Genomic DNA, 27,737 nt, shown 5'->3' with positions numbered 1-27,737 from the left:
GGGTCTTCTCCAGCATCAGCTATAATACTCTTAGGAGCAAACATCAACGACCATGTTTTTAGCTTCCTCATGATATTTCAATGCCTTCAAATTAGTGGAACTTGGAAGCCAGACACCGGGCGATAACATGATCATGAGAGTGAATAAACTTTAACTCAGATTACTTAGATTGAAGCAGGTGTTACGTTTGATGCTAAAAAGTAACCGTAAAGGGGACACTGCAATTCAATCACTCTAATGTTTCCCCAAGGCCAAGGGTACAACCTGATGACCCCGGATAAGATGCACGTGGCCAATTGGCTTCGAAGTCTGCCCACAAGTGGAGATCTGGGTACAGGCTACCGTCCGCCCAGTCGGCTAGAAGTGAGCAAGGCCTCCCTGGTCCTCAACTTGCCCTCTTCCCACCCTCCTCAGACCGCTCTGCCGCGTCCACCACCACCGCCGTCCTCGTTCGAGAAGGCCGACACAGCAGAGGATGAGCCGCCGAGTTTCCAATCTTCCGAGGCTCAGATGCTCTTCCCACCTCTCACCTCTCCCGTACCCACACCGCCCAATCACAACCATCCGTCCACCAACAATCTGGCCAATCGAGTAGGTTTGAAGGGATATGGATTACAGGCCTCCTGCGATGGAATTTTTTTTAAAGGATGTGCATGCCTCCCATGAAGCAATTTACGCATTGTCTCTATTGGAGGATATTTTGAAGATCCTAACTTACTTTAGCGACGGCGTATTTCAAAGCAGTGTCTTTTTTTAAAGTTTATTTGACAGGGCAAAGTATCTTCCTGAATTAGCAACTACGTACTTTGTTTGGTAAAAGTCCACATTTCTCTATATCTGTATTGTGTATTTTTGAGAAGCTAGGCAAGATTACAGGATCTGGCAGGTTTAAATGTGTGTACAAAAAGTAAACTAATGTAGGCTATTCCATTCCTCTCTCTTGAATTTGGCGGATTACTTTACACCCACAAATGTTTCCATTTAATGTGGCATCCAGTGTGTGTGACAGAGGCTCATGTGCAGCAGCGATGATTGTGGCATTTGGCGGAGAAGGAGCATGTACTTACTGCTATTAACTTTCCACTGTCGTGGATTGGCCAGTCCTCCTCTCGCATGCCTTGCAACGGTGCTCATCTAGTTAGTGGAAGAGCTCTGCCGCCGTCAGAGTGGACTTGTTTAGCTCACGACATAATGCCAGTAGAGCCATAAAGGCTAACCCCACTTTCCTCAATTAATCACATTTTCGGTGGTCTGAAGAACTGGTGTGCTCCACGTAGGTAATGTATTGAAATCTAAATTGGTCACTTTTTATTGTAAAGACTCTATTTTTGTATTGAAGACGAAAAAGTTGCCTACAATAGGAGGAATAATAAAACAGCTTGAGCTGAAGGTACGTATGGGATTACGTTCAAGTAGAGTTTGAGGAGATCGTACCTTTTAAAAACCATTTCAGCTGAGGTGCTCGGCCTAAGAGATGGGATTTCCACAACTCTTTGCACCCGGGTTGGTTGTGCTGTATTATACCATAAAACAACGAAACTAGTTCTCTTTTATGTCAGGTAGACGCGAGAGACCCCATTTTCGAATGTCATTTGATTCGCCGTATCCTGGATTTGTCGGTCCCAATCTGCGGAGGTGTATGCGATTCCCTGTAGTCGCTTTGACTTAGATTAGCTTGAAAGATTCCGGTCGAGTCAACTTTTCCCTCCAAATTTGCTAGTTCCTTGAAAAACTTGGGTGCAGGAGCCATAGGAATTGTGCGCTTGGCACGGATGATAACCTTCAACTTGATTTTCTGCCTATTTTAATTTTCAAATGTACTTGCGTTGACTTTGAAGAGCTGGATTGGCGTTATTAGGGCCTGCTTATTGACCTCAAGGCGGGTCGGCCTAATTTTATATTGCGTGTTTAAACGCGTAAGAAGTGTGGAGCCGCCAATTAAAGGGCTGGAAACGTCCGTCCAAGCGTGAATCATGCATGTGCCGGGGGTGAGACCTCGCGAAATCGTGACTGCGTCAGCGCCGACCACGCGCCTACCCACTCCCGTCGCCGTCATTCTATTGTTGCCTAGGCAACATTTATCACTTTCTTAACAAAGTATACAACTGAGATGGGCCTTTTCTAACTACTTTGCCACATCTGCCCTCACACCTCTTTGAGTTGGGTGCATACGAAGGAATGCAGTTACGGGATGAGTTGATTCGGATTATTCGTGAGTAAATAGCTGTGCTAGTTCTAAATGGATTTGTTGATTTTTTTCATAAAAAATTCAATTTTCCCGGCATCTTTTTATGACAAAACCAATAAACAATAATAATACATAATAGTATATACTGAAACTTTTTGAAGGAAGATTTCGGACACACCGACTACGTCCAGTTACTGCTGGTCGAACGATTCACTCGAGTTTGATCAGTTGGTACAGTGGTGGAAATGGTTGAAAATAAAACGCCAGCTCTTAGATTACCAATTTTTTCTATCAAATTCAAGTTGGATTGAGTTGATAATTTATGCAAAATTTAAGGAGAAGGCCCTCCAAAAAGGGTAATTCTGTATATTCTGGCTCACTTCGTTTCTTATGTGAAATTGGCTTTCGGTAACGAAATTTGACCTTAGCAATAGATTCAAGGTGTTGATGTGCTTTTCCTTTTTCATCACATAAAATTTCTCCAAATGATTTCCTTCTGCAATTCACACGCTTATCTCTGCTCCTAACCTCTGCCTCAATAAAATTCATCGACCTTTTCCAGCCTCACACTCCGCAGGGGATTTATCGCGAAGCCAAACAGTTTCATAAGTAGTTCCGAGTTTTTTTCCTCCAGCGCCGATTTCGTTCTACCACAAAGTTATGCTGCATTCATGCCTGAAATGCGCTAATCGCACGCTGATCTGCAGATAATTGCCCCATTTGTTCAGCATTCGAGATGGGGCTGAAACCGCGCGCGCGCCTTTCATGCCCTAATGGCCTCTTTCCTGCCAGATGTCAAAGCCTCACCTTTATAGGAAAGACACTTGCCCACTTCTCCGTATGCGAAACAATAAAAGTCACTGGCTTCAGCTTCACTAAGCTAACTTATTCGGGATTTGTGCTGTCTAAAGTGCGCCATAAGTGCTCTCATTTAAACAATGCAATCGGTCATTTGTGGTAGATTTAATCACTCCAGACAACCAGTATTTTTACATTAATTTTAAGCAAATTGGATATATTGAGTCAGTTATTTAATTCAAAACCTGCCTGTTGCCTCCTGAGCCTTCGCTGAAGCCGTAATAAACCAAAGTGGTATGGAAGAACGTATGGTAGGGAAGTACAGAAGAAGAGTCGGGAGGAACTGTATCCTTCAAGCACTGAAGTACTCGCGCGGTTAAACGCGCAAGGCAAATATTAAATCACTGCATTACATCTCTGGATTGCTGATAAATTGCTGCTTTTTACCTCTCAGTACTTATAGTACTTCTTCCACCCTAGGATTGCGGACAACTGAATGGTTCATATTAAGCAACGGCTTAACAACAAGCGCCGCGTATACATGAGGCCCCTATTTTCTTATTCAGGCTTGGCGTCACACTTGTGTGACATGTGTTTCTTATCTGTTGCGTGATAACCGGATGCACCGATTCGTGTTTCAAACGGATTGGTTGCCTTTGCAACAGCAAATAGATACGGGCTACTATGGACCTGAAGAAAATGAGTGGCGGTTTAATCGGTCACTGCGGTAGCGCAAGTGCTGGTGTCATATTTGGATGATGAAACGTCCAGACCGCAGCTAATAACTTTTCTGTGAGATCGAGTTTCCCGCTTGCACAACATGTGTCTCTACTCCAGCTTCCAGCTTTAAGTACTTTGATGTTTTGAATGTTGCCTTACTCGGTGCGACGAAGGCGAGGAAACGCTTAAATGATGTGGTATTTGGATCTCGGGTATAGATTACAATTTTATCCTGAAATTTACTCTTTATTATTGGCTAAAATAGATTTTACTCGAGGTGATCAGGCAGGGGAGTTGAAGGGGGACTGAGAAAAAAGCAAGCAGGTCGTGGTGTTGTGTGGTACGCAAACGTCCGCTGACCATGATTCACCCTCTTTTTTTTAACACAGCCCGGTGCATGAGATATAAAAGTTTCCATCTCTAGGCTTTCGCGATTGTGGTCAAATTGTTTTTTTTCTCCCAACAAAGTCACCTCCTAACTTCGGTGTTTACACTATGACAAATCTTTTTTTCAATGCAGTGAGTCCGTACCTCGCCTTGGTCGTCGTTTCGCTGATTCCAGTAGTGTGTCGGCCAACTTGTCAAGCTGCATTGTAATCTGCTTTACGGGAATTCACTAAAGTCATTAAATCGTCGCCGAAGCACACAGTAGTCGGCCTTTGTCTTCCCACATTTTACTACCCCAATTTCCAACATTTCGATTTCAAGGCCGTTTTGTACCCTCGTATACCTTTCAAGATGAATTACGATTTGTTGGAAAGGGAGCACTGAACTATCCCCGCCACGCTTTAGCTGTTTTCAAACTGCCGTAGTTTATTGCCGTTTTGTAGCTTGGTCGTTAATATTTCGAGGCGATTCTCAAATTCGATAAACACTTGGTTGAAAAATGAATCAGAGTAATTTTCCGCATCAGTCGAAAACTTTTTTTCCCAAAATCCTAAATGCTCTATGCACAAAAATAACTAAGCCTTTACTTAGTGGGAAGAGCAAACCCCGCCTGCTGTCACACATTTGGCCGCACTGCTGGCAGTTGTCAAACCCAATTTGGAGAGGAGGATAGCTGTATTTTACCTGAATGGGTCTAATGGTTTGCGGACTTGAAGCAATAGAGGTTTGGGCGGCTTCACTTCTCAGAAGTGCTTCTAGGCACCAACATTAAGAGTTCTATTGTTTTAGACAGAAGCCAATTGTTTCTTTTGATTACTTTTTTGCCACATCACTCATTCTTGTGAGTCAATGACCAACGGTTTTTTAAGTTGGATTTTTGAAAACGACAGTGGCTTTATCTTCTGGATAGTATTTCCGTCAATAATAGAACATTCATTGCTGAAATGAACCCCTCTGCTCAAATTCGCCATCCCCATATAAAATTGTCAAATTAATCAAAAGTGGCCATTATACTACTTATTTAATTTCGAAGATGATATTTTCAAGTAACTCTTTGTATATTAGTGCCTTCATTTCAGGTTTTCGAGGTGATGTGGGTGTGTTTGTACTGATAGGGGGAAAAAAGTGGAACCAGACTCAACCTTTTGCTCTGAGGTCCCTAATTTTATTATTATTATTCGGTGAAGATTAGCACAGTTTCTTGGTCCAGATCCCTAATTTTTCGCAGATGACGTGTTCAGATGGATTCACTTGCAATGAAGTTACACCGATCTGGACAACAGATAGACGAAGCGATTCTTACGGTGGCCAACCGCCGCCGCTTCGGCATGCCCATAAAGTCTAAAGCACCTCATTACCAAACGCATCATGCTTAGGCATTTGTACATCTCGCCATCTTTTCCCATTTATTCTAATCTGTTTACCTATACTTTATCCAAATGACGGGAAACGCCCACCTTTCTCATAAAACTAATCATTTAAGAGTTCAAAATGCAATGCGATGCGTTGGCTGATCATGAAGGAACCTACCTCTGGCAGAATATCGCGCCAGCGAAGTTACCACTTTTGCCCACTGAATGACCACCCATTAGGGTGACCTGTTATTCTCCAATTGCGATTTTCACGACTGCATATAAAAGCATCTCCCTTTCCTTTATAGCTAGCCAAATTGAGGTAGTGCGCTCATAGCCTGCCGCTCCTCGAACGACTTTCAGTTACTTTGTGAACTATGAATTTTCTTGCCATGTCGAAAACGACTCTTTCGTAATAATACTAATAGTGTCTGAAAAATCACAATTTTGCGGATTTGTGCATTTGATGTATTTGTTATACTTTATATTTTGTATTTCGTGGTAATTAGTGAAATCACTAGACCTGCTCTGTCTTTTCTCTGAATGACACTACCAAACAGTGTATGTTTAAATGACCTACCGTTTCGATTTTATTTACCTTTCTTTTAGGCAATTCTCTGATAAAATGCCGAATGAAAGCATATTTACTTGGTAGCACGATTTGCATACCATGGGTAGCCGGAAATATGCTATTATGGTAAAACAAATGGAATGTGTTTCCTGTTGGAAGGGAGAGAAGGTGTACTAGGTTTAGATGGTCAGCACTCATTGATAATTCTGTATATATGCTACTTTATAGCTATCCACCAGACATTTACAGCAGCAGATCTCCCAAATGAAAAGGGAGGCCTCATCCATCAGTCGGTTGAATGCTCTCAACCGCGGGCGACTTTTCGGCTCCCCCTCACCTACCCCCGCGGGTCCCCTAGGCACGCTGGCGCCTCACCCTGTGGAGAGGGAGGTCGCCTCACCCCGCGCTGGTATTTCCACTTCCACCAGTTTTAACACCTCCCTTCACGAACAGCAACAGCAGCAGCAGCAGCAGTCTGTGATCCCACAAACTGGCACCCGCGATTTCAAGTGAGCTCAGATCTCTCCTGATTGGTGCGAACCTAGCAGTTGTCACCGACGATAGTTTGGATTCTAGCATGAAAAAAATTCCTTTAAAAGGAGAAAGTAAGTGATACTAATGATAAGCTGGATCCAACGTAAAATGTCACTCTATTCCAGCGGACCACTTGCTTTCAGTTGATTAAAAAGATAAAAAGATAAAATTTAAGTCGTGAATGACAATCGGATGTGGCACCGATTTCCGCCTTGCATGATCAATGTAGAAAACTTGCTGTTTCAGAATTTTTGAAATTTGTGCGGATTTGGGCCTCGATATGATTTAACGCTCCATTGCATTGCATTGTCACGGGGAACTGTTAATACACAAAAAAAGGTGTTATTTTTTTTTGACACCTAGGACTTCAGTGATAGGCTGAGCGAGAAGGTTCCAATCACTGACCTAAGTTTAAGGTTTATTATTGCCATAGCTATGTGCTATTTTCATGATATTTGGGTAATCCCGTTTAGCATAAATACAAAAACAGGTCGTCAAACCCTTGTTTATAAGCACCATTTAAAAGTCTATATCATTTTCGGGCAATATGGTTATTTAAAAAGTCACTTTTAATTGGGGGCTGTGTTTTAGAATTTAGCAGTCAAACCGGATAAAGCCATTTGAGGACCCAAAATTCGTGAACCAGAGAAATGAATGCTTAACTGGTCGCAAATACAAAGATTAAACTTCAGGTTCCTTGTCTAGGCCCTTCGTCTACATGAATTAGTAAAATACAACATTAAAAAGGCTAAGGATCTTCGTACACGAAAGTATGAGTGATGGAAAGTGAGCTCAACGGTCGACGGATAGGATGAGCAAATGATGCTTAAGACAAAATCACCATCATATTTAGGGAATAGTTGAAGGCTTTCATTGTACGGCGTGAGGATAGAAGGTGGGTTATTAGTCGCCACCTGAGTGGCATGCAAACTACTGAATACTGCCTGGATTCGCTCACTCAGAAGGATTCTTAACAGTGAAACACAGTGAGCAGATTATTTCAACTCAGGAAAAGTGGCTAATTTTGCTGCCAATATCACATAGGATATTGGGAAATAGTGAAATGGACTTACATTCGGTTTTATGTGCTTGAGATATTTGCAGATCTATTCCGTGATGCCACCCAACATTACTGGCAAATAATGAAATTCATTTTTCAAATAAAAAATCTAGACGCCGTGCTCATCTCTCCCAGTCAGTTTACCTGAGTTCAGGCGAACCCGTGCACCAGTCGCAGCATCGATTCGGCCGACCTCTGGGCGAGCAGCGCTCCTCCCGATTCGCTAAATCGGCAGACTTCCAAAGTCCCAACTTGGCGTTCGAGGCAGACCAACAGGCATTTCATAGTGGCAAGCTTAAAAAACACGGTAACACGCACCACCTCACTTCATTTTTATGCATTCCAGCGAGGGATTTACTGTTAATACCGCGTTGGTACGAAACCCATTTGAGCACTAAGTAAAGTGCTTTGTGTATGACTGGTGCCTCCATTGCTAGTAATGACACTTGATGTGACGCGTTTTAGCTCCAAAAATATAAATAGTGACTGTGATTTCGCTGGTTCGTGTTGAATAAATATGCATGACTGCGATACTCGGTCTGCCCAATTTTCTCTGGCTTTTAAATTGCCTCTTTCTTACATGAAATAACATTCGAACGCTTGGCTCAATCCTCTGTGTTTAGTTCTCCAACCATCAGTAAGAAGAATTGCTCTTATCTACCTTGCTTGTGTTTTTTCCATGCCTCTTTGAAATGCTGACTCTATATTTAGAGTGAATGAAAGCATTAGATCTAGGCAAAGAGTCGAAAATTCGTGACTAGATAGAAAAAGGACTCTCCGATTTACTGTCTTGCTTTAATTATCAGATGGTTTGTATGTAGCAGAAAAGTTTTCAAAGTAATTTTCTTTTGGGGCAGATGCTTGGAAGGTAAAGATTTGTTGCAATTTTAGTGTTTATTCTGCGTATAGTAGAAAAGTTTGACATGCACCCATCGCCATAAATGCTTATGAATATCGTGTTCATACAGAGCCGTTATCTGACAAGAATGAAATTGCAGTTAGGCATGGAGAAAATGATACACATGGCAACGCTACTAAGATGGACGTCTGTGCTTTATCATATTTTTGCCATAAATCTGTACCTTCTTTTAGGCTCGAATTCGTTGTTACAATGGCTTAAGCAGGGAGTTCGCAAAATTCGCAACAGTATACGCCGCAGTCTTAGTCGAGAGGATTGGCCAGCACAGTCGATGCCCTCTTTCCCTATGTTCTATCAGAACACTACTACCGCCAATTCCGTCACTCCGACCATGGGAGAGCATAAACGTCAGCCGTCGTGGAGCTCCAGAACCCACAAGAGCCGCAGTCGTACGGGAACAGCACGCGGCTCCAGTGGCGATGTCTATCCTCTGCACTCTGCTCTGCCACACATCGAATATGACCGCGGTAGCTCCATCTCCAATTTGCGTCGATGCTTGAGCCTCGCGGAGAATCAGAACCGCGAAATCGGTAGTGGGGCTGGTAATGTTGGACCCTTCTCCATGGAAGTGATCCCAGAAACTGAGTTGCAAACCAGTTCCCAGAACCTTGGGCCTTCCTCTTACCCCCGACGAGACTCCACAATGGAGCAGATTTTAGCCTGGCAACAGGGGGCTGCCTCTATGCTGTCACTGAATGCTACACCAAACGGAGTAAGTGGAGCTGATCACAGCTCGCAGTCAGGCTCGCGTCACATATTTCACGCACCGCCTTTCCCCGAGCCCACCGAACAGCGTTCCAGTGAAGCGACCTTTTTTGACACTCGCAACGAGCCCCTGCCGAATAACAACTACATGGCTCGCAGCGGGCGAGATTCAGGTTTCATAGACATACCTTCTCACCAGAACTTTGCTCAAATGGACTCGTCGGCTTACTCTGTCATTCACTTGCGTCAACCCTCTGAGCCAAGAACACAGGAGACTTCCGATGTGAAGGAGATTACAGACGCATTTGAAGGGCTAGCGTCGGATGCGCTGAAGGGTTCCAGTCCACTAGTGTCCACATCCCCGCTTCAAATGCCTACCTCGTCCCAACAGATTCATGGGATGGCTGAAATAGGTGTTGATAACTGGTGGACAGCGGGTTTTGCTGCGATCCACCAAAATCAGCAGGAGCAGCAACAACAACGACAAATTAGTGTCAACAATGCTGCCAATGGTGGCGGCGTTTGTCAGGACTGGAATGTCTATCAGAACGGCATTTTTGCATCGACGAGTGGTGAGACACAACCGCTTCAGGCAAAGTAGAACGCGTGTAGTAGTCTGACCTTATCCACCATTTAAAAAAATGGAACAAAGTGCCTCCCTTTTACACAGGCATGCTACTAAAAGGCCTGCCTGCTTATTATTACCTGTCTTTCGAGAGCCCCTTTCCGACAATCAAAACTTCTGCTGTTTAACCCTTGTTGAGCCCCTTGCAATGAACTTCTAATTATTATCAGATCCATTTCTGCTTATAAAGATACAAGAAACTATTCTCCAAGAGTTGGTTTTACCAAAAAGATATGGAGCCGCACCTTTACTAGAGGTGGAAAAAGTCCATTCATTTCACAAGTTTATTGGTGAATTTCGATCAGGCAGGAATGGCTCCGTCGATGGCGTTCATGCCGCTGATAAGTATGAGAAGCGGAGGTGTTTCATGAAATGTAGTTCCATAGGAGTACGTGTAAGCTTGCACTAACGTTTATGTAGTATTATAAGAAGGTAAGGCCAAATGCAATGCAAGTATGAAATATGTGTAAGGTCTGAGTGGGGTTATGGCCAGAAATTTTCAAGCATCAGATCTTAAGGTGGTAATGCTCCCAAACAATCATAGTGCAGGTTGACTTACAGCTAGGAACGAGGAAAAATGTCTATTATACAAGCTTCATAAAATTATTAACATGACTAACATCCATGAACCTAAAACAACCAACAAAGGTTTTAATTGAGTCCTCCAAGATTTGCTAAATGAAAAAAAGATACAAATATGGAAAATTAAGAGAAAAATAGTTGCTAAGTAAAAAGCAATATGTGGTCGAAAATCAAATTTTGTATTCTATTGGAATGTTTTTGCGACTACATACAGGGATTTGCAAATTTTTTAATTAGCAGGTACCTGGGTTTGCCCAGATCGTACGTCCGCCCAGCAGCGTGGCCTTTGGATCATAACGGTGGTCGTCCAGCCCTTTCTTTGGGGTGGTAATACGTGCCTCTCGCAGTACGTTGGTTTGTTACGACTTTGTGGAAGACAAGGGCAGGCACATAACATAAAAGATGTTGATGGGAAGTGCTATTGGGATCATACCTGGTAAAAGTGGCATCGCTTATAAAAGCCATGATGCTCATAATGAATACTTCCACGTTGCCAATAATTGACTTTTGGCATTCTTGACTGCTACCGTTAAACATATTGTGTGCTGCAAATTAATCGTAAAGTCCTGCTTTAAGCATATGAAAGCAGAACGTGTATCTACATAAAAGTGTCTCGTACTGTCCAGTAATACTAGATTTTCCAGTCCACTTGCCGATTGTTGATTATTTGGATACTTGTTTGAACCACCTTCAGCCTTGAAGCAGCTTTGGATTTTTCAAGGTGACCCTTGTGAAAAATTGGAGACTGTCTGTTGCTTGGTGATTTTCATCAGCGTTTTTTAGTATTTCCAAGGCTTTACTATTCTTCTTGTTACCTTTTAACATTTCTACTATTTTTTTGGTCATTGATGCACTTTTGAAGCGTTTGTGCTCATGGTATTGTAAATTTGATTAGCTTTGTTGCTTTAATAAATCAAGGCAGTTTTCATTGACACGCATTCAAACAACTGTGTTCTTGGAAGTTAAGGGTTGCCCCTTAGTTTTGTACTCCAGTCCAAAACTAGTTGCTTTAGCCGATCGGTATTGTTATTGAAATGCTCAATATTTGCTTCAATAGGCTAGAACTTGTTACTTGCATGTGTTCGTGATTTCCACCTTACTTTTATTCAAGTCTGATGCAATTAAATTTAAACTATTGTCTTACACATTACTGGTCGTCGAATTACCAGGTCTTCGCCATGACAACTGAGTCGCCAGGACTGAGACGACCTCCACCCAGACCTCCCAAATCTCAATACCTTTTGAACAGAGAGATTGAAGTATTGGCTGCGAGGCAAGCTGCTTCCCGACTTTCGTCAGTTCCTTATCCCAGAGAAAAAAATCCTTTTGGGGAAAGTTCTGGCGAAGAATCAGGCACGTGTGACACTAATTCATCACCACCACCGAAAACTGGCAAAAACCCTTTTGCTGAGTGTGAATCCGATGATGAAGAGCCTGACTCAAGGTCTGAAGAAAAACTAGCGACCTATGGTGTGAAGGAGATTGAGAGTCCTATCAAATTAGCTGAAGTGAATAAAGTGTCTTCTTCGAATCCCTTTGATGTTATAACCGACCCGGCGGAGGAGGGGGCAGCAGAGATGGGGTCACATGAGTCTTCCCCTCCTTCTCATCCGTCTCAAAATGCATTCAAAACTGTAGGAGAAAGGCGAAATAGTGAAGAGAGTCCGATTCTTCCAAGGCTTCCACGTAAGCGCTTAGCGCCGAAGCCACCGAGATTACAATCGAATTCCATGGAGGTTCTTGTGACTGACACAGCCACTGCTAGCACTTGTATGCTGCCATCCTCTGCGTTGCGTCTCTCGCTACGGGGGATGAATGAAATTGCTGTGAGGTCCTCCCCAACTACGTGTCGAAAGAACTCCACTTCGTGTGAAATCGTGCACACTAAGGGCCCCGCGCCACCACTGCCAGTGGCAGAGAGGCGGGAAATTCGGGCAGAGGGATTCGTGAAGTACCCCAAACTGAGACGCGAGATTGAGGAGGCGAATGTGCGACTGTCCCAGTATGATGGTGAAATTGAGGTTTGTGAGGCCAAATTGAAAAGTGGTGAGTTTTCTTATGGATGTCAAAAGTAGTACCATAAAGGAATTCCTACTTCCTGCATCTTTTTGTAATTTTTGAACATGAACCACCTGTTCCTGTTTCAAGTTTGTACTTAGGCAACTGGTAATTTTTACTTACGACCAATTAGAACATTTCCTTTTAATCATCAGATAAGTTTACTGCGAATCATTGCTATGCATGCTACTTTTTTTCTGGAAATGAATGGAAATGTTACCAAAAAGGCCAAAGTTGGCCTTTGCCGGAAAAGTATTTCAGTAGATATTATCCTGTTGAATGTATTTTTGCTTTATATCACCTTGCAGCTGGAGACGACCCAGTAAAATCCAAGAAGTATACAAAGAAGCTGGCGAAGCTGAAAGGGAAGCGACAGTCAGTGGCTAACAAGCAGAAGGAACTCAGTAATCGGTAAGTAGTTTTGTGAGATCTCCTGCGTTATACCTAGTAAACTGTTTTGCAATTTCGTTAGTTTAATGATTAATCAATTTACCCTTTGTGTTTACAATAGGCTCTAGTGTGTGGATGTGTGATAGGTCTGACATCTACTTAGATGCCTTCGCTCTACCACTAAAGGTGGGAAGACCTGTAAATCCACGTTCAAATTTCTGCATGGAAAAGTGTTAGTAGTTGCTGTCGGCATGTGAAGATTAGTGTGAACCAAATGATGAGATCGTGGATTGCTGAAAAGTTTTGACATTCATCAATTAGAAGACATATATACTGATTTGGTGGATTTGGATTATTTATTTATTATTTAACTCGTGCCCTTATAATGCCACTATTTCGCCAACAGTTTGATTGATTATTTTTAATGCTTTTGGGTTAAATTTCCCTATTTATTGTGGAAAAATATGGCAAACCTTAGCTTATTTCAAATTACTTATGCTCAAGTGGACAAGGAGTAATCAATTTTGTGTTTCTTTTGTTCAAATTTGAATCGCACAAATTTGTCTATTCACTCGGGCACCAAAATCCATGGACTTCAGATTAATTTAGATATCGGTTTCAACTTTTCATTCTTTCAAAGTCTGGACGTCTTCGTTGTCTCAAATCACAGTCATTAAAAATACTTATCTGTGCGATGGCCTTTTAAAATCGTTTCCCCTAATTGCTATTTTTGTATGTATGGGATCTACACCAACCTCACTGTGAAAATCCCAGACTATTCCACCTAAGACAAAAGGACTGGTCTCTGGTACAACTGATAAAAGTTTTTTAAGGGCATGACCTACCAATGTATCCCTACGCACAACACTTGCTAGCAAAATGGACTTATTTCTTGCTCTATTAATGCACGATATTTTATCGTCGTTTAACTCTTGTTGAAACATTATCATTTTGTTTTGTCTAAAACTAAATCATTGCTCTGTATCCTCTTTTCAATGTGGTTTCCCATTCACACCGCTAGGCTGCAGGAGCAAGTGCTGGAGGATCGGCACGCCGACTTGGAATACGAGTTGCGTGGTATTCTGGCCAAGCAAGGTAGACGAATCCTCACCTTCCCCCCTTTTTATGCAGGTGTACCTCCTCTAATTTCCTTTTCGGGCGTATGTTTCTCTTTCCCTTTTCAGCTGCTCCTATAACGGCTTTGCGTATGCTGCGGGATATTTGGAGGCTCTTTTTTAGACACCGTAGTCCCTACTAACCTTATGATCTCGTAAATATACCCTGTGCAAACATTTCACCTGAATGCTGCATTTAGCCGGCAGTAGATGTGTGACCGCAGAAGCACTCTCGTTTCATGGTTTTCTGGTTTGGAAAGCCTTGCCTTCGTACGCATTATTGGTTTCTGATACGTGTGGAGTCATGTTTCCAAATTGTACTTAGCCCTAGAAACTAAGCATCACTAACGTTGGACGTCCTAGAGATGAATTTAATGTAAAGTACAAAATGACCTGGCCAAAGGCTACTTGCCCACATCTTCCCACTATATTTTTGCACAAAACTGCATTTCTCATTTGGTAAAATGGGGAGCCTAAGGTGTGTTCATGACGCGGGTATTGGTGTACAGCTGGAAAGATGGGCTGGATTAGTCAAGTGACTGATGTCTACAAATCATCGCTTTGGCATTTTTTTGCTTCCGCTGCGAATGGTCGCATCGCTCTGTAGCCATAAAATCACTCCCTTTTTCGGGCAACTTATGCACTTAAACTGATTGCTCTGAATCCCTTTTCTATCACCAATTGATTGTGCTATGTAGTTTTGCCGCAGATGCATGGCTTTTAATGGCATTTTCCCCACCTACTCCAGAGGAGTAATCGTTTATCCTTCAATGTTTACTTTTCATAGACTACTCTTCCGGCTATGTAGTTCTCGAATTTACCTTTAAAGCATTTCCCTGGTGTCTTAGGTGCAACTCCTAGTGCCATGAGTCTTGCTGTGGATGTAAGAACTTGCCTTAATATTTGAGCGTTATCAGAGTCCAATTTAATATCACTTACGGGTGTGGATTCATTCGGTTGGTAGTTTGACAGGTTCATCTCTACGTCCCATTTGTCGGCGAGCGGATCTCATGCGTATGCGTGTGCGCCTTCAGGTGTGTCTGCCAAGACGGTATCATCCACCAGTCCTGCTGACATTTAGGTCGATCGTAGTTAGGCAGCCTATGTGTCAGCACTGGGCGTTGTTTCGCACTGGGTTAATGTAAAAGCACGTAAGACTTAATGTCTTAAGGATTGGCCTCCTCCGCGGTGTCTACCCCTTAGGCTTGGGGGATAATTACACCTTCCCTCTGTACCCATTAAACTGGTAGGTGGAATGGGTTTGTTTAGTCCTAGCCGGGAGCTCCTCACATCATCATGAGAATTTACTGCCTTTGGGTGGATGAGTTATTTGCAAATGCAAGTGCTTTTCACTTCCGCTAAGCCGTGACCGTTCGCTTGGCACGTGATTTGCGTTACGTTAACTACTGAAGTAATTTGCGTGGTTCTTTGTAATGGGAAACGTTTGAAATGTTCACTAATTTTACTGGACACAGCCTGAAGTAAATGGTCAATTCCTTGTGTCTGACTTGCAAGCACTTTTTCGCTCGGTGACGTTCTAACGTCGCAGCAGTGAGTTACTTATTTGCATGCAATCTACTCGACTGTAGTGGCATATACCTCGTTCTGCCGCCTCTGTCCTGACTTTCGGTAGGTCCAAAGAGGTTGATTAAAGGACCCTGATGACCTCATAATCGGACCCTTGCACAAAGCACTAACTAGAACTACTATTGGACGCAAAATTGAACGCCGATTTGACAATAAACGATGTGTTACTGATTTAATATGGTAGGGTAGCAAGGTGTTAATGATTTCGAAGAGCCACATCGGTTCGCCCAATGGATTAGTTATGCATGACTGATATGCACTACTCTTCTGTTTGCTGAATCACAAATCTTGGTGTAGGTTAAACTGAAACTTCTTTCCATTTATTGCTGGTCATTTCACCGTTTTCGATTCTCATCAAAAGTTCATTGAATGTGGATGGGAAAATCGACGTGATAAAAGCCCGTGATAGCGGTTCGAGTTGTCCTTTTTTGTTCGTTTGTCTGCAGAACATCTTCGAACAACCAAAGAGCAGGAAAGGGCGGATGAATTGCTGCAGCTTCTGTTGGAAATAGTTCAGGAGCGAGGTAAGCTCGTGGAAGAACGAGCCTCTCCAGAGAGGTAAGATTTGTCTCTGCTTTGCACTGGTAGCTCGCTGACACCTAATTTGTCGGCATGTTTTGTGCCAGAAAAGCCTAGTGATCACCCGCATTATCCAGCAAAACTTTTTTCCGCCTCTAATGATGATTTAATTCAGCCATGAAATAGCATGGCGGTTGGTCTTATCTCGACTATACGATCTTCCTGGCAGAATTCCACCCATGTTTATGTATACTATTTTGTAGAGCTCAAGCTAAAGGTTAATATACTATGAAAGTGATCGCTTTTTTTCAAAGAACTGTGAGCGAGGACACTAACAGCATCCCAATCTGGTTTAATGATACACAGAACAACCAACTTAGTCGTGGCGTTCTAGTGTAATGAAACATTCATTATTAAAACCAATTAACACATCTAGTCCAACATTTCTGCAAGATGCCCGATATGGTTGCAAAGGAAGTTTTCTTGTTTAATAGACGCTTTATTATACGACGGTGGGCACTTTGGGGCTTGGGGATTTCATTTGTGATAGATGGTGATAGTCGTTACCGACTGACAAATCACTCCTTGTATGTAAATGGAAGTTGAGTTGGATTGGCAAAAGACGGATCCTAACTCTGAAGAGCACAAGAAGTCAAAGGCAACATTTGTGTTGGGGATGCGTGTCGTCACACTTGGCCTAGTCACGTGATTTTTTCCATTTGACCAACGAAAAGTTGCTCCAGCTTCATTCAGTAGGTATAGCAGAAAGCACGTGATACCACACAAAAGTTAGAGATAATTATCTTTGTGAAGTCCAATCTCAGTACAAGCCGTGACTTCGGTTAGTTTCAATTCGTACAGCCAATGGCTGTGGAGCGTTTTCGAAAGTTGGCGCCGATTTCAAACGCTCTACCTTAAGTGCATGTGTCCTCGTCTTTCTCGCTTATGACCTCAGGCAGGGTCGTCAGGTTTTAATCAAACCACGCTTTGCTGAACAGTACTTGCGTGTTTGAATGCCAGTTTTTCAAAAGCTGTTTTTACCTTGCATCACTATTCGGCTTGTTGGCTTATTTTGAGCCCGAAAGTACGCATCCACTAAACCTAAAGGCGACTTCCCTGATTCCGTTCAGAGCGCGCTGGCTGATCGTCGAAAACATTATTTTTGGCGGTAGTGACCTCGGGCTGTTGATCACGAGCTTTAAGTAATGTACCTACCTGGTAGCATCAACTTTATCCTTCCACAACTTCGTACTATAGTTATATAGCCTGTTTGTTGACTTTAAAATGCGGTATTTTTATACATGAACAGCCTTAGCACTTCATCACCTTCGTCTTCACAAGATCCCACCTATTTGTTCTAACTTTGTTCCTCTTCCCCTTTAGAAATCAGCCTCCAGTCCCCTCACCCGAGCCTCTTTCAGGTAATTTTTCCAAATCCGCCTTTATAAGCCGAAACGAAACAACTTATGAGTAAATTAACAGTACAATGCTTACACGTGATCAAATAGGCTGCTAAGCGCAATAATTAGGTAAGCTGTCAAAGAAGAACAAACAATTTGAAGACTTCCACCCCCTCGTATCCGGTTATTACTTTAAACCTTTCCGACTTGGAAGTCCAGGCCATCAGAAGCACGCATTTCTCTAACACGACCGTTCGTGCGTTATCATTGAGTCACCTCCGAGCCGAGGATTGAAAGGCGTATGTCATGGTACTGTTTACTCTAGCTATTTGCATTGCCATAAACCCCACGTGCCGATGAGTAAACTTCGTATGTTCGCATCAATGTGCGCGCTCTTGTTTGAGTAGACACCTACTTGATACATCTGAGCCCGCCTTTCAGTTAATGCGATTTGTCAATTCTGGTATTCAAAAGAACATAGGCTCATAGTTCGCTAATATTCATATCATTTCTCATTTTAGAAGGGCTCACTGTCGACGGACCCTCGGCCGATGTGATCAGAAGTGACTGGATAGAGCCCACGAAAAGTTACACTCGCAGAGTTGAATAGTGTATTAAGCGGAATTCCTCTTTATTTCCTATTCAAACGCTTCTGTTGCGCCTCCTCCCACTTCGCATAGCAACCTGAATGCTTTTGTCCCTTCCTTGCCACAAATGGATGCCCAAAATGACCTCTTACTGAATGACTAGCGAGTAGGATGTTTTCAATTGGTGCAAAATCGGGTTCTGGGCCACCTAGCCAGATTAGTTAAATAGCAATAATAATAAGGCGGATGTGGTGAGGATGGCTTCTACTTACAACATAGCTCCTCATTGAGATAATGCCCATTAGTTTAAATCTAACTTTCCGCACTGATACGGTACCTCCCCACTTCAAGACAAAAGAACCCGAAGATAATGGGCTACAAACAGCAGGCATCTCTTCCTCACAGTTGATTATTGAATCATTATTGTTCCTTTCACCCCTGCTATGGAGACCCACGTCTGGTTACTGCTGCTAGCGCTGTAACGACGGCGGTAGCAACAACGACAAAAGCGCCAAATAATTATTCAAAAGCGGCACTACAAGCAGAGGAAGTGCGTGTTGGTTGGCAGGCGGAGAGGCACGTGGATGAACAAGTAGACATATGGTTGGATGGGTAGACGAGGGGTAAAAGACCTTATTTTTACAACTTCTGTCCCTCCACGACGGGTGGTTGGGGCTCCGAGGAAGACCTGTTCGACTGAGGGGTGTGCTGGTGTCCAGCGGCCTCCGGCCGTGTAACGTCCTTGAACCGGCCAGTCGGATCACAGCATTGAGGAGGACCCAATGAGCCTCTGGCGTGACGGGAGGCGCATGGGAGGGCGGATGAGTGCGAGTGCTTTGAAGAGGTTATGTTGTCCAATTGCGGGGCTTTGGGCTGCTGCACCGCGGTCTGTGGTGCTGTTGTGATGGTGGGATGACCTGGAGCATCCACATTCGTGGACACAGAGAGGGGAGAATGGTGAGTTCGAAATGGCTCTCAGTGCTTTCTGTTTGGCATATCTCGTGTGATGTACTGCTCCTCCGTTCACACCAAATGCAGTGGCACTCTAACAACTTAGGGACGACTCAGGGTTCAAGGGATAAGCGCAAGATGCTATGCCTTCCTCCCTCGCTCCTTTGCTCCATCGCACAAACGATGCAACGGTCCGTGAGCACCCACCAACTTAGTTGGAATACCCTCTACGTATTCACCGTGGCAGTATCAACACGTGAAAACTAGGTGCAAGCGGGAGAGATTGAATAGCAAAAATGTCTCAGTCCAGGGACGGTATTTAACGTACCAGACATCATTTGTGCGCGAAAAGTGCAAATAGGTATTAAGATCAGCCCAATAAAAAGGTGATGGGTGAATTTTTTGTCTAGCCAAGTGCCTCCGAGTGGTTCTAGCCAATCGTATATTTAACTAGACGAGCCTTTTCAGTCTTCGACGATTCGGATCGCAGAGCTAAGTACATGGTCACTTAATCGAGTCAGTACTTCTTCAGAAATGACCTCAGCGCCACAGAATTATATGTTTGCTGAGGCGAGTGATATTACCAACGAGCTACAAAAAGTGAGGCAGGAGAATTTAAGATGCAAGAGAATAATTTTGCGTACCATCGCCAGTCTTGGCGTCGGTGACGTTGGCGGTGGCAACGGGTGGAATCGAATTAAGAGAGGCGTCAGCGGAGTGATGGGTGGAGTCAGGGGAGGGCTGAGGCGAGGCGTTGGTGGCGGTAGTGCAGGTGGCGGAAGGATCTGTGTAGAACCAGGGAAACTCCACACAAGGCGGAAGCGGTCCGGAGTCCGGCAGACAGGTACAGGGCTCGCGTCCACGCCATCGACAGTCATAGGCAATGAGCTCGTTCAATGACCGACCGTCGGGTGGAATGTTAAAACGCGCCTGCAGGAAGGCCGGCCACGGCACGTTGTGCTGCATGGGTGAGGTTAAAAAAGGGAAATCGAATGATAGCAGTCGTGCAGTGAGGCGAAGACATCATGTACAGACAAGTATCGTAACAGGTCCCGCAAATGCAGATCCATACCTGTCCGTAAAGACAAATCCATTCCGTCTAAGGGATCATAAAAGCAGGCTCCTTATATTAGCTAGTTTTTTAAACGGTGGTAAAGTACTTCAAGCAACTGAGGTATTTATAAATTTGGCTATAATGAGGTCAAATAAACGGAAGTGTATTTAGAGATTAATTAACCAGAAGGGACTCCTAACGCATTTAACGTATTACCAGAACAACGAAGGCATATGGGGCATTAGAGGTAACTGTCTGCAAAACCAATTAATCTTTACATTACCAGCATCAATGGGGGTCAACCGCGTCATGGTTGCTAAACATTCTGACAATAGACTTAAAATATAATGAAAATCCTAATTTCATGACATGCTGAAAACAAAAATTGTTCCCAAAGTAGCTCAGAAGACTCATTTTGAGGATGAAAACCAATGCGCTTTTCCCTCAAAATTGCTATTTTAATTAGTGTTAACAGCTTGGATACCATTTGAGGGATAGGTTGGATGCAGGCCATTGAAAACAGTGAGGGTACACCGCTGTGCGGCAGTTGAAACAGCGCTGAAATTAAGCATTATTAAAGTCGGCGATAATTCTAGTAAGTGGTTTAGTAGAATTGCCCTGAGGCAACATTCAAAAGCCTACTTTCTTCTCGGGAATATACAGGACTGCGGACTGACCATCAAATACGACTTTATTTCCGCCTTTATTAATTTGATAATGCTATGAGAGCAAGTCAATTTTAGCAGAGATGAGCTGGATTTAGTAAAGTAACCCCGACCACATCCCTCAAAAGGAAATAGGACAATCAGTGAATTTATGACATTGGAGACCATAGATTTTCCATTCCATGCAGTGACACAACAAATACCCGGATTAGAGCAGCTAGGAGGAAAGGACGGCTTACTTGGAGATGTAGATTAAAGAGATCCTCGGGAGTGATTTTGGCATCTCGAGCTAGACTCTCGCGACAGTGGTAGCAGGGACAGGTGAGGTAGTTGGGCAAATCTACGCGATGGAGGTAGTCGTGTCGATCACAGAGGGCACAAGTGGCGTTCTGGGGCGCCAGAGCTCCCACATCCAACATCTCTACGATATCTTGATTGTTGAGCCGCGTAAGTGGGTTCGCTGGGGCAAGTTGCGGAGGATTTGGGTCCGAGGTTTGAACGGAGTTGGAGGATGCCACCACCATGGCTGGAACACCTGCACCTCCAGCTCCACCTCCTTCTGTTACCACTGGCTGTCGTACTGAAGGGGGTGGTGGCAGAACCTGCAGATTACCGTTCACACGAATAGGTGCCTCCGATGCCTCTAAAAGTGGACAGTTGCATTAAACGATTTTATTGTTGCTTTAGACTATCGCGTCCTCCGATAACCTTAAATGATCTGGTTTCGGCCTTGCAAGTCATCATCAATTTGGGGATGGTAAATTTCGAAGGCTATGGTTCAAGCGATTGTATTGAATATGCTTTTGGTAACCATATGCTATACAAAAATACGATAAACGGTGAACTGGTGTCGCCTCAGATATCCCTTTTTTCATCCACAAAAAAGCACTTTCAAAGGCACGCATACGCCGCAAGACAAAAACTCTTCTTCGCTATTTTTGAAAGTAAAAAAAGAATTTTTTGCACAGTCTGGAAGAAAGGTGGGTGAATCGAACGGAAGGTAACAATTTGACAGCTAAATAAATGGTATACTTCTAGCTTTGCATAAGCTTAAATCCCAAAGAGTAAAAGTCGACAGATATCAATGGGACACGGTACAAGAAAAAAAATACACTACTATGGCTGCAGATTGGGAGAGAAAAACCTCCTTTACGATCACACCGGAAAGATATTTGATTGTGAAACAAGGAAAGGGATGAGAATATTTACTAACCCAAACAGACGTGGTGAAGATCAACCCCGACGTAAGTAATCAAATTGTGGTTCAGGTAATAAATTAAGAAAGAGAAGTGCTGTTTTTAGAAAGTAATAAATCTACGTATTGGACACTAATTGTCTGAAAAAATATGGCCAATTTTTGAATACTTTGGTGTTCCATGCACCCTGAGTCAAGGAAACAAGGACAGATGGCGTTATGATGCAGCAATGTTGTTTCTAAACGAGTCTCATGGAACAAGCCACTTAACTGAGCCACTCACTATTCCAGTGTAACACTAAATCCAAAACCTTCGCACTGTTAAGCTTCATTTCTGTCAAGCAAATAAGATGATTTAGTTTATTTAGCTGCAACTATCACTGAATGATATTCGTATGTAGGGCGGTGGCAGAACTGGGCAAAAAGAGACTGAGTTCAACCGTAAGTGAACTTCCGAATCCTCAGAAACATTGGAGAAGAAAAACAAAAGCCCAGGTGTGTGAGATGAAACGACAAAACAACGCAAGAGCTCGGCTGTGCACAGTTCCTACTCAAGACACTGTTTGATAAAAAGATCGGCACATAGAATCAACGCCTCACCTGCTCTGTCAGTGAGCTCGTGTGGACAAGAACCTGGACCTTGCTGTGAGGGAGGCAGGGAGGAGCGACAAGGATCGGAGGCGGTTGTCATGGCACCAGAAGGAAGCAAGACTGGTACTGCAGCCGCCGCTGGGTTGGCATCGATCAGTTCAGCCACTGACGCGGCAGCAGGAGCAGTAGCATTATTCGGATCTGCTTGATTAGCCGATTGCGGTGCCGCAGGTGTCTAAGGTGATTAAATATGCAGTACAGGCATACGTTTTTGGCCTACTTTGATAACATTCAATTTAGTGGATGAAGTGAGAAGGGGAGGCAAATATGCAGTTAGTGGTGAGAACGTGACTTGACTCAGCTGATGGTACTAGATGATTCAAGCCGATGATGCATGGAAGATGTACGCACTTTGGACATGAATCATAAAATACACATGCTCCCATGTAAAAATGAAGCTAATATTATGTGCAAAGAGGCCTTTTCTGGACTTTAAATGGGCTGATCAGGGCACTAGTGTCAAGAGTTGTAATTAACTTTGGAGTTTACAATTTCCATTTGAAAATACTTTAAAAACACTTGACAATAACTGATAAATCAAAACAGTTTGAGATGAAGGAGGCAGTTAACTTAATTGACTCCCAAGATTGCAACATTAGGGACTTGTAAAGAAACAACTAGCGGCGTGGCGGGGAACAGGCTCAACAGTGAATTTTTGTTATCATCAGTCGCATCCTGAGGGTGAACATTAACAGACGCATATGACCACCAAGACGATACAGTTATAAACAAGGGAATGAATAGCACTACCACTGAACAAGGGCGAATCACAAAGCAAATCACATTCTTAAGTAAAGCGGTAAATGGACGATAACAGCACTAAAACTGCTATCCACCTTCAAGTATACGAAAAACATTTGCTAATTGACCATTAAATTTCTTCACTTCTCGTTCACTAGTTGCGTGAGCGGCAATCGTTGGTTTAAAACCGAAATTCACAGATTCGCTTTGACTTACCAGGGGACAAACACAGCCAGTGTCAAGACCGCTTTACTACAGACTATTTAAGGATAATTCAAATGGCTAATGCGAGAAAAAATCGTTTCAAACATCTGGTGAGTGCCTCTACCAAGCACATGGTCACACCGGATTGTGCTGGAACACTCACGGCTAATGAAGCACAGTGAGGTCAAGTTTAACAGTTAGTAGAAAATTTTCCGCCGCAAGAAAATAAAGCGAATGGCAATGCTTAAACCCGATTAGTGGGCAAAAAAGGCGTAAAAGTACCTCTGAGGCAGTGACCGTGTGGGTAATAAACCCCGACATTACAGAGAATGATGGGAGCATTTTTTAGCTTAATAATTCATGCATCCAAATAAATAATGCTGCAACTACGAATTAAGTAGAGCTAGGGAGTGAACGGTCTAATTTAGATCAGGACGAAATGCAGGAACGGCAATGAAGTTTAAAACTGCCCACTGAGAATAACTAGTGAATAGGGAGGCGAGATGATAAAATTGCCAATTCAAAGAGGGGGAATGCCACATCAAAGAACCGCTCTAGGAGGACTAGTAAGCGCGAGACTTAATCATACACTTCGACACTTAGTTAAGCTATGAAAAAACTGGATACTAATATACTTCCTACTGCTGTCACGGAGGTAAGACATTGGGTTCATTCTGATTTGCATCAAGGTTACTTTCAGAGACAGCATTAGAAACACTTTACCGGCACCTTTTCATCCGCAAGTCGACTTTTCCAAGTAAATACATCAGTAGTTTAGGACTGGGGTTTTGGTCTTGAGGAGGAAATGCGTTTAGAATATTTAAATGCAACAGTCTGATAGAATCAATTACCAAAATGTTGGAGAATGAACGAGGTTTTGACATGGATCAAACGATCTTTACATGGTTACAATATGTGGGGAATTTAACGTCCAGAGCACAGCTACCACTTAAATTATGCAATGATACCATCGACATTGATCATACAGTTTAAAATGGCGATTGACAAGAGGGTATTTGCACAGCGGAGCTAGAGTTAAGTGACATTCAACTTTGAATCCACCAAGAGTGACCATTTAGCGATGAATTAGAACGTATTATGAATAAAGGGAAAAGCACTCTCGCGCAGCAGAGATAATGATGAAAAATAGATCTCTACCTCAGCCTGCTGTTGCGAGGATGCATTAGCATTAGCGGTGGGTATTACGTGAGCAGTACCGTTCGAGGAGGCTCGCGCAATCAGTTCTTGTGCCTGCTGATGCAAATGCAGAGTGACCAGCTTGGAGTAAAGTTCCTGCGCGTAGATGTTCCCATTACACTGGGGTGCGTAGCTGAAAGAAGCAGGACGAAGAAAATCCAAGCCTGTGAGTTAAAGGTACAAAAATGCTTCGCTGAAAGAAAAAGCAAGAACAACGAGCAGGAAGGTGGTATAAAGGAAGCACGAGCGATGGATGGGGAAACTAAAGAGAAGGATGAATCAGCGCCACCGGATTTAGAGTACTGAGTCCAGAGACCGAAGTCGGCAAATCGTTATGCTGCGGTTGATCAGCCGCCTGTTTTAAGCGAAATCACTTAAAATTGAAATTGACTCGTAATGAGGTACATTTTGGGCTGAAATGCAAATGCCTAGAGAAGTATAAAAATCCTTGATTGAACGCACACGGTGCATTATCAACAAAGCGAGGAAATGAACAGCATAGTGGTGACAGCTTACTGGCATATAGTGGAGGAAAAAAACGCAGGACTTGCGTTCAAGTCTGGGTGATGGAGCATGCAAAAGCGAACCATCTTTAGGAGACATCTACGTTTGCGTCACAGAGACTCTACGCCGTAAACCCCAGTTCTTCAAAACCAATCATTTAGTTCATCTACTTTTGGGGATGATGTTTTTTTCTGCACAACAAGCACAACCTTCCCACTCGCATTTGAGATTTACAAGCAAAAATTTTGTGACAGCCGCGAAAAGCAGATTCTTAACACGAATCGACGGTTTAAATTTTCATCTGAATAAATGCAATCTTTTAACAAGCAGTTAGTAGCAGCTCACTGACTACTTTACTAGAAAGGATTTTTCTAACTATTGAGAATCGTCACGTTTCGTATCATGCTTTAAATTGCCATGAATTAGAGAGGTTAGGATTTCAGCATCAAGTTTGAAACGGTGGTGGAAAGTGTGCCAAACGTGTTGGGTTTCGATTCTGTCCAACTAAATTCTAAGCCCTCTTTTCAAAGTACACACGAAAATAGTCAGAGGGAAGGACTGGTGATTAGGGGTCCTTTGTCTACAAGTGACAGGACACGGGTGCGACTTACCAAGGGTAGATAAGTTCTCCCTCCACCAGAGGTATGTTGTGTCGTGCCATGGCGAGGAGTCGAACAAGAATGCTTTTGTCACTGCTACTTAAGCACTTGGATCCCTCAAATAGATCTGCTATCCGGTCGTAGTCATGCCATTCGTGTTCCAGCACTTGAAGATAGGCCTAGGAAATTAAAAAAAGCTGTCAATAAGACATTTCCTACTTTACTATTTACTGTACTTGTCCACATTCAATAATGTCCCCTACTAATAATCGCAACCTGAAAGAACTTCAAATGCTTCAAACGTTCTAGCGTCGGCAAAATGGGCTTTGTGGCATGACACTAAACCGTTCCAATTGCATAATTACAAAACAAAGGATCAGGGAGATGTTTAATTTATTAAGCACTTTTGTTCAATGCGATAAAAAGTTAAGATTTTCAAAAAAAGTGGCAATAGGAAACGCCACAAACACTGCCACATCATGATCTAGAATTCTCACTAAGCAATAGGACGTTCGCATTTAAATACATCACTTGCCATTAAGACACTACACTAACCACTTGAGAGAACTTCAGTGCCCCAAAATATTTATCAGTGGTGAAATAGGTCTTGAGCTACTGCCCTATTACACCCTGGTAATAAAATTATAAGTAAATTACAAATAAGTCATTTGTCGAATTTTCTCTCAGCAAATCAACGGAGTGACGAGAATCGTGAAGTCCAAAAACGAGAAATGATGGTCAGAATTGAGGAGATGGTACACATGAAAGTACTTATAAATTTGGTTAAGTCTTGCGACTTCAGAGACAACTGACAAAAGCCAAGGTCACATTTGAGCCCATAAATTCAAAGAGCCTTGCTACATTCAGTTTTGTTTATGACGAGATAAACTAGAAGCCAAATTGTTGCCTACTTCAAACTGTCGAAAAGGAAAAAGAATGCATACCAAATTACCAAAGAACTGGAGAGTGAAGCAAGTCTATTTACAGGGAAGAAACATGCATCAAAGTGGTTCCGAATTTAGGGGTTTTCCAGTTAGTGGAAGAATTTCATAAAAAATGACAATGAAAGTATCTTAAAGCAATCACATCACTGGGGCGACACCCAAGTCAGCAATTGACAAAATCATAAACACTTTTCGCATGGAGTGGAGCAGGAACCACTCACCTCCCGTTTCAGCCTATCCTCAACGAACCACATTTGCACATACACTTGCCAACGTCCCACCCCAATGTAGGCGTACTGACAGTGGGTGAAAAGTGCAGGTGTGGTGGGCGACTGAGTGGGCGGAGGGACATGGACAACTTGAGGGGCGCCATCACAGCCCTTCTCGGTGCCCTGTACACCACCCTTAGCACCACTTTCCTCATCGTCCTCGTCATCATCATCACCATCATCATCGGAGTCGTTCTGGTCATCATCATCATCTTCAGAGATCTCGGCATCGCCCTCCTCATCCTCTACCACATTCATGCCTGCCGCATTGGCACTGGAAGCAGCAGCTGTAGACACAGCAGCGGTTGGATTGGTGGTAGAGGGTTGCAGAGGGACCACATCCACGGCCGAGGCAAGGGAGACCGCTGCGCTTTGTGTCAGGGTAGACGCAATGCTGGTGTGCGGTGTGTGAGGTACGTTCTGTGCGCGAAACATATGATTTAGATAACTCTTCGGGACGGGAAGATCCCGTGGTCTGATCAATATGAAGAGCAGAACAACCAACGATTGTTTCATAACAAACACCGATACTTCGTTTTAAACCGAGACATTATAAGGCAGTCAAGGATGATCATGGCTTTGTTTCATTCATAAACACGTCAGCACTCGTACATTCACCAGTCTTCTGAACGAGACTACGGTCCTTCTAAAGTGATTGCAAAGAAC

General features: G+C 43.2%; 2 protein-coding genes across 2 annotated transcripts in view; one reads left to right on the top strand and one right to left on the bottom strand. All coding sequences in view use genetic code 11, as the record gives it.

Moving 5' to 3' along the window:
- Positions 1 to 237: 237 nt before the first annotated feature.
- On the top strand, positions 238 to 18,120 carry EGR_03551 (NEDD9-interacting protein with calponiny and LIM domains; the record flags this gene model as incomplete). The annotated part of the gene is made up of 11 exons (XM_024492800.1): positions 238 to 591; positions 6,245 to 6,525; positions 7,724 to 7,917; positions 8,703 to 9,806; positions 10,165 to 10,253; positions 11,611 to 12,487; positions 12,808 to 12,910; positions 13,911 to 13,984; positions 16,038 to 16,149; positions 17,494 to 17,531; positions 18,032 to 18,120. The coding sequence occupies 11 exons, from the start codon at positions 238 to 240 to the stop codon at positions 18,118 to 18,120; spliced, it is 3,315 nt and encodes a 1,104-aa protein (XP_024352683.1).
- A 616-nt stretch (positions 18,121 to 18,736) lies between these two features.
- The window catches only part of EGR_03550 (Cell division cycle protein), a gene marked incomplete at both ends in the record, with an annotated part of 28,758 nt that continues 19,757 nt past the window's right edge, over positions 18,737 to 27,737 (bottom strand). Inside the window, 7 exons of the mRNA XM_024492799.1 lie at positions 18,737 to 19,014; positions 19,693 to 20,008; positions 21,007 to 21,410; positions 22,563 to 22,788; positions 24,717 to 24,888; positions 25,871 to 26,037; positions 27,024 to 27,491. Of these exons, the coding sequence (XP_024352682.1) occupies positions 18,737 to 19,014; positions 19,693 to 20,008; positions 21,007 to 21,410; positions 22,563 to 22,788; positions 24,717 to 24,888; positions 25,871 to 26,037; positions 27,024 to 27,491 (2,031 nt within the window). The remainder of the gene's footprint in view (positions 19,015 to 19,692; positions 20,009 to 21,006; positions 21,411 to 22,562; positions 22,789 to 24,716; positions 24,889 to 25,870; positions 26,038 to 27,023; positions 27,492 to 27,737) is intronic.

Source organism: Echinococcus granulosus (genome assembly GCF_000524195.1).
Source record: "Echinococcus granulosus chromosome Unknown EG_S00019, whole genome shotgun sequence".
NCBI lineage: Eukaryota > Metazoa > Platyhelminthes > Cestoda > Cyclophyllidea > Taeniidae > Echinococcus > Echinococcus granulosus.
Note: the sequence above shows the minus strand (reverse complement) of the source record. Positions and strands in the feature narration are given on the sequence as shown.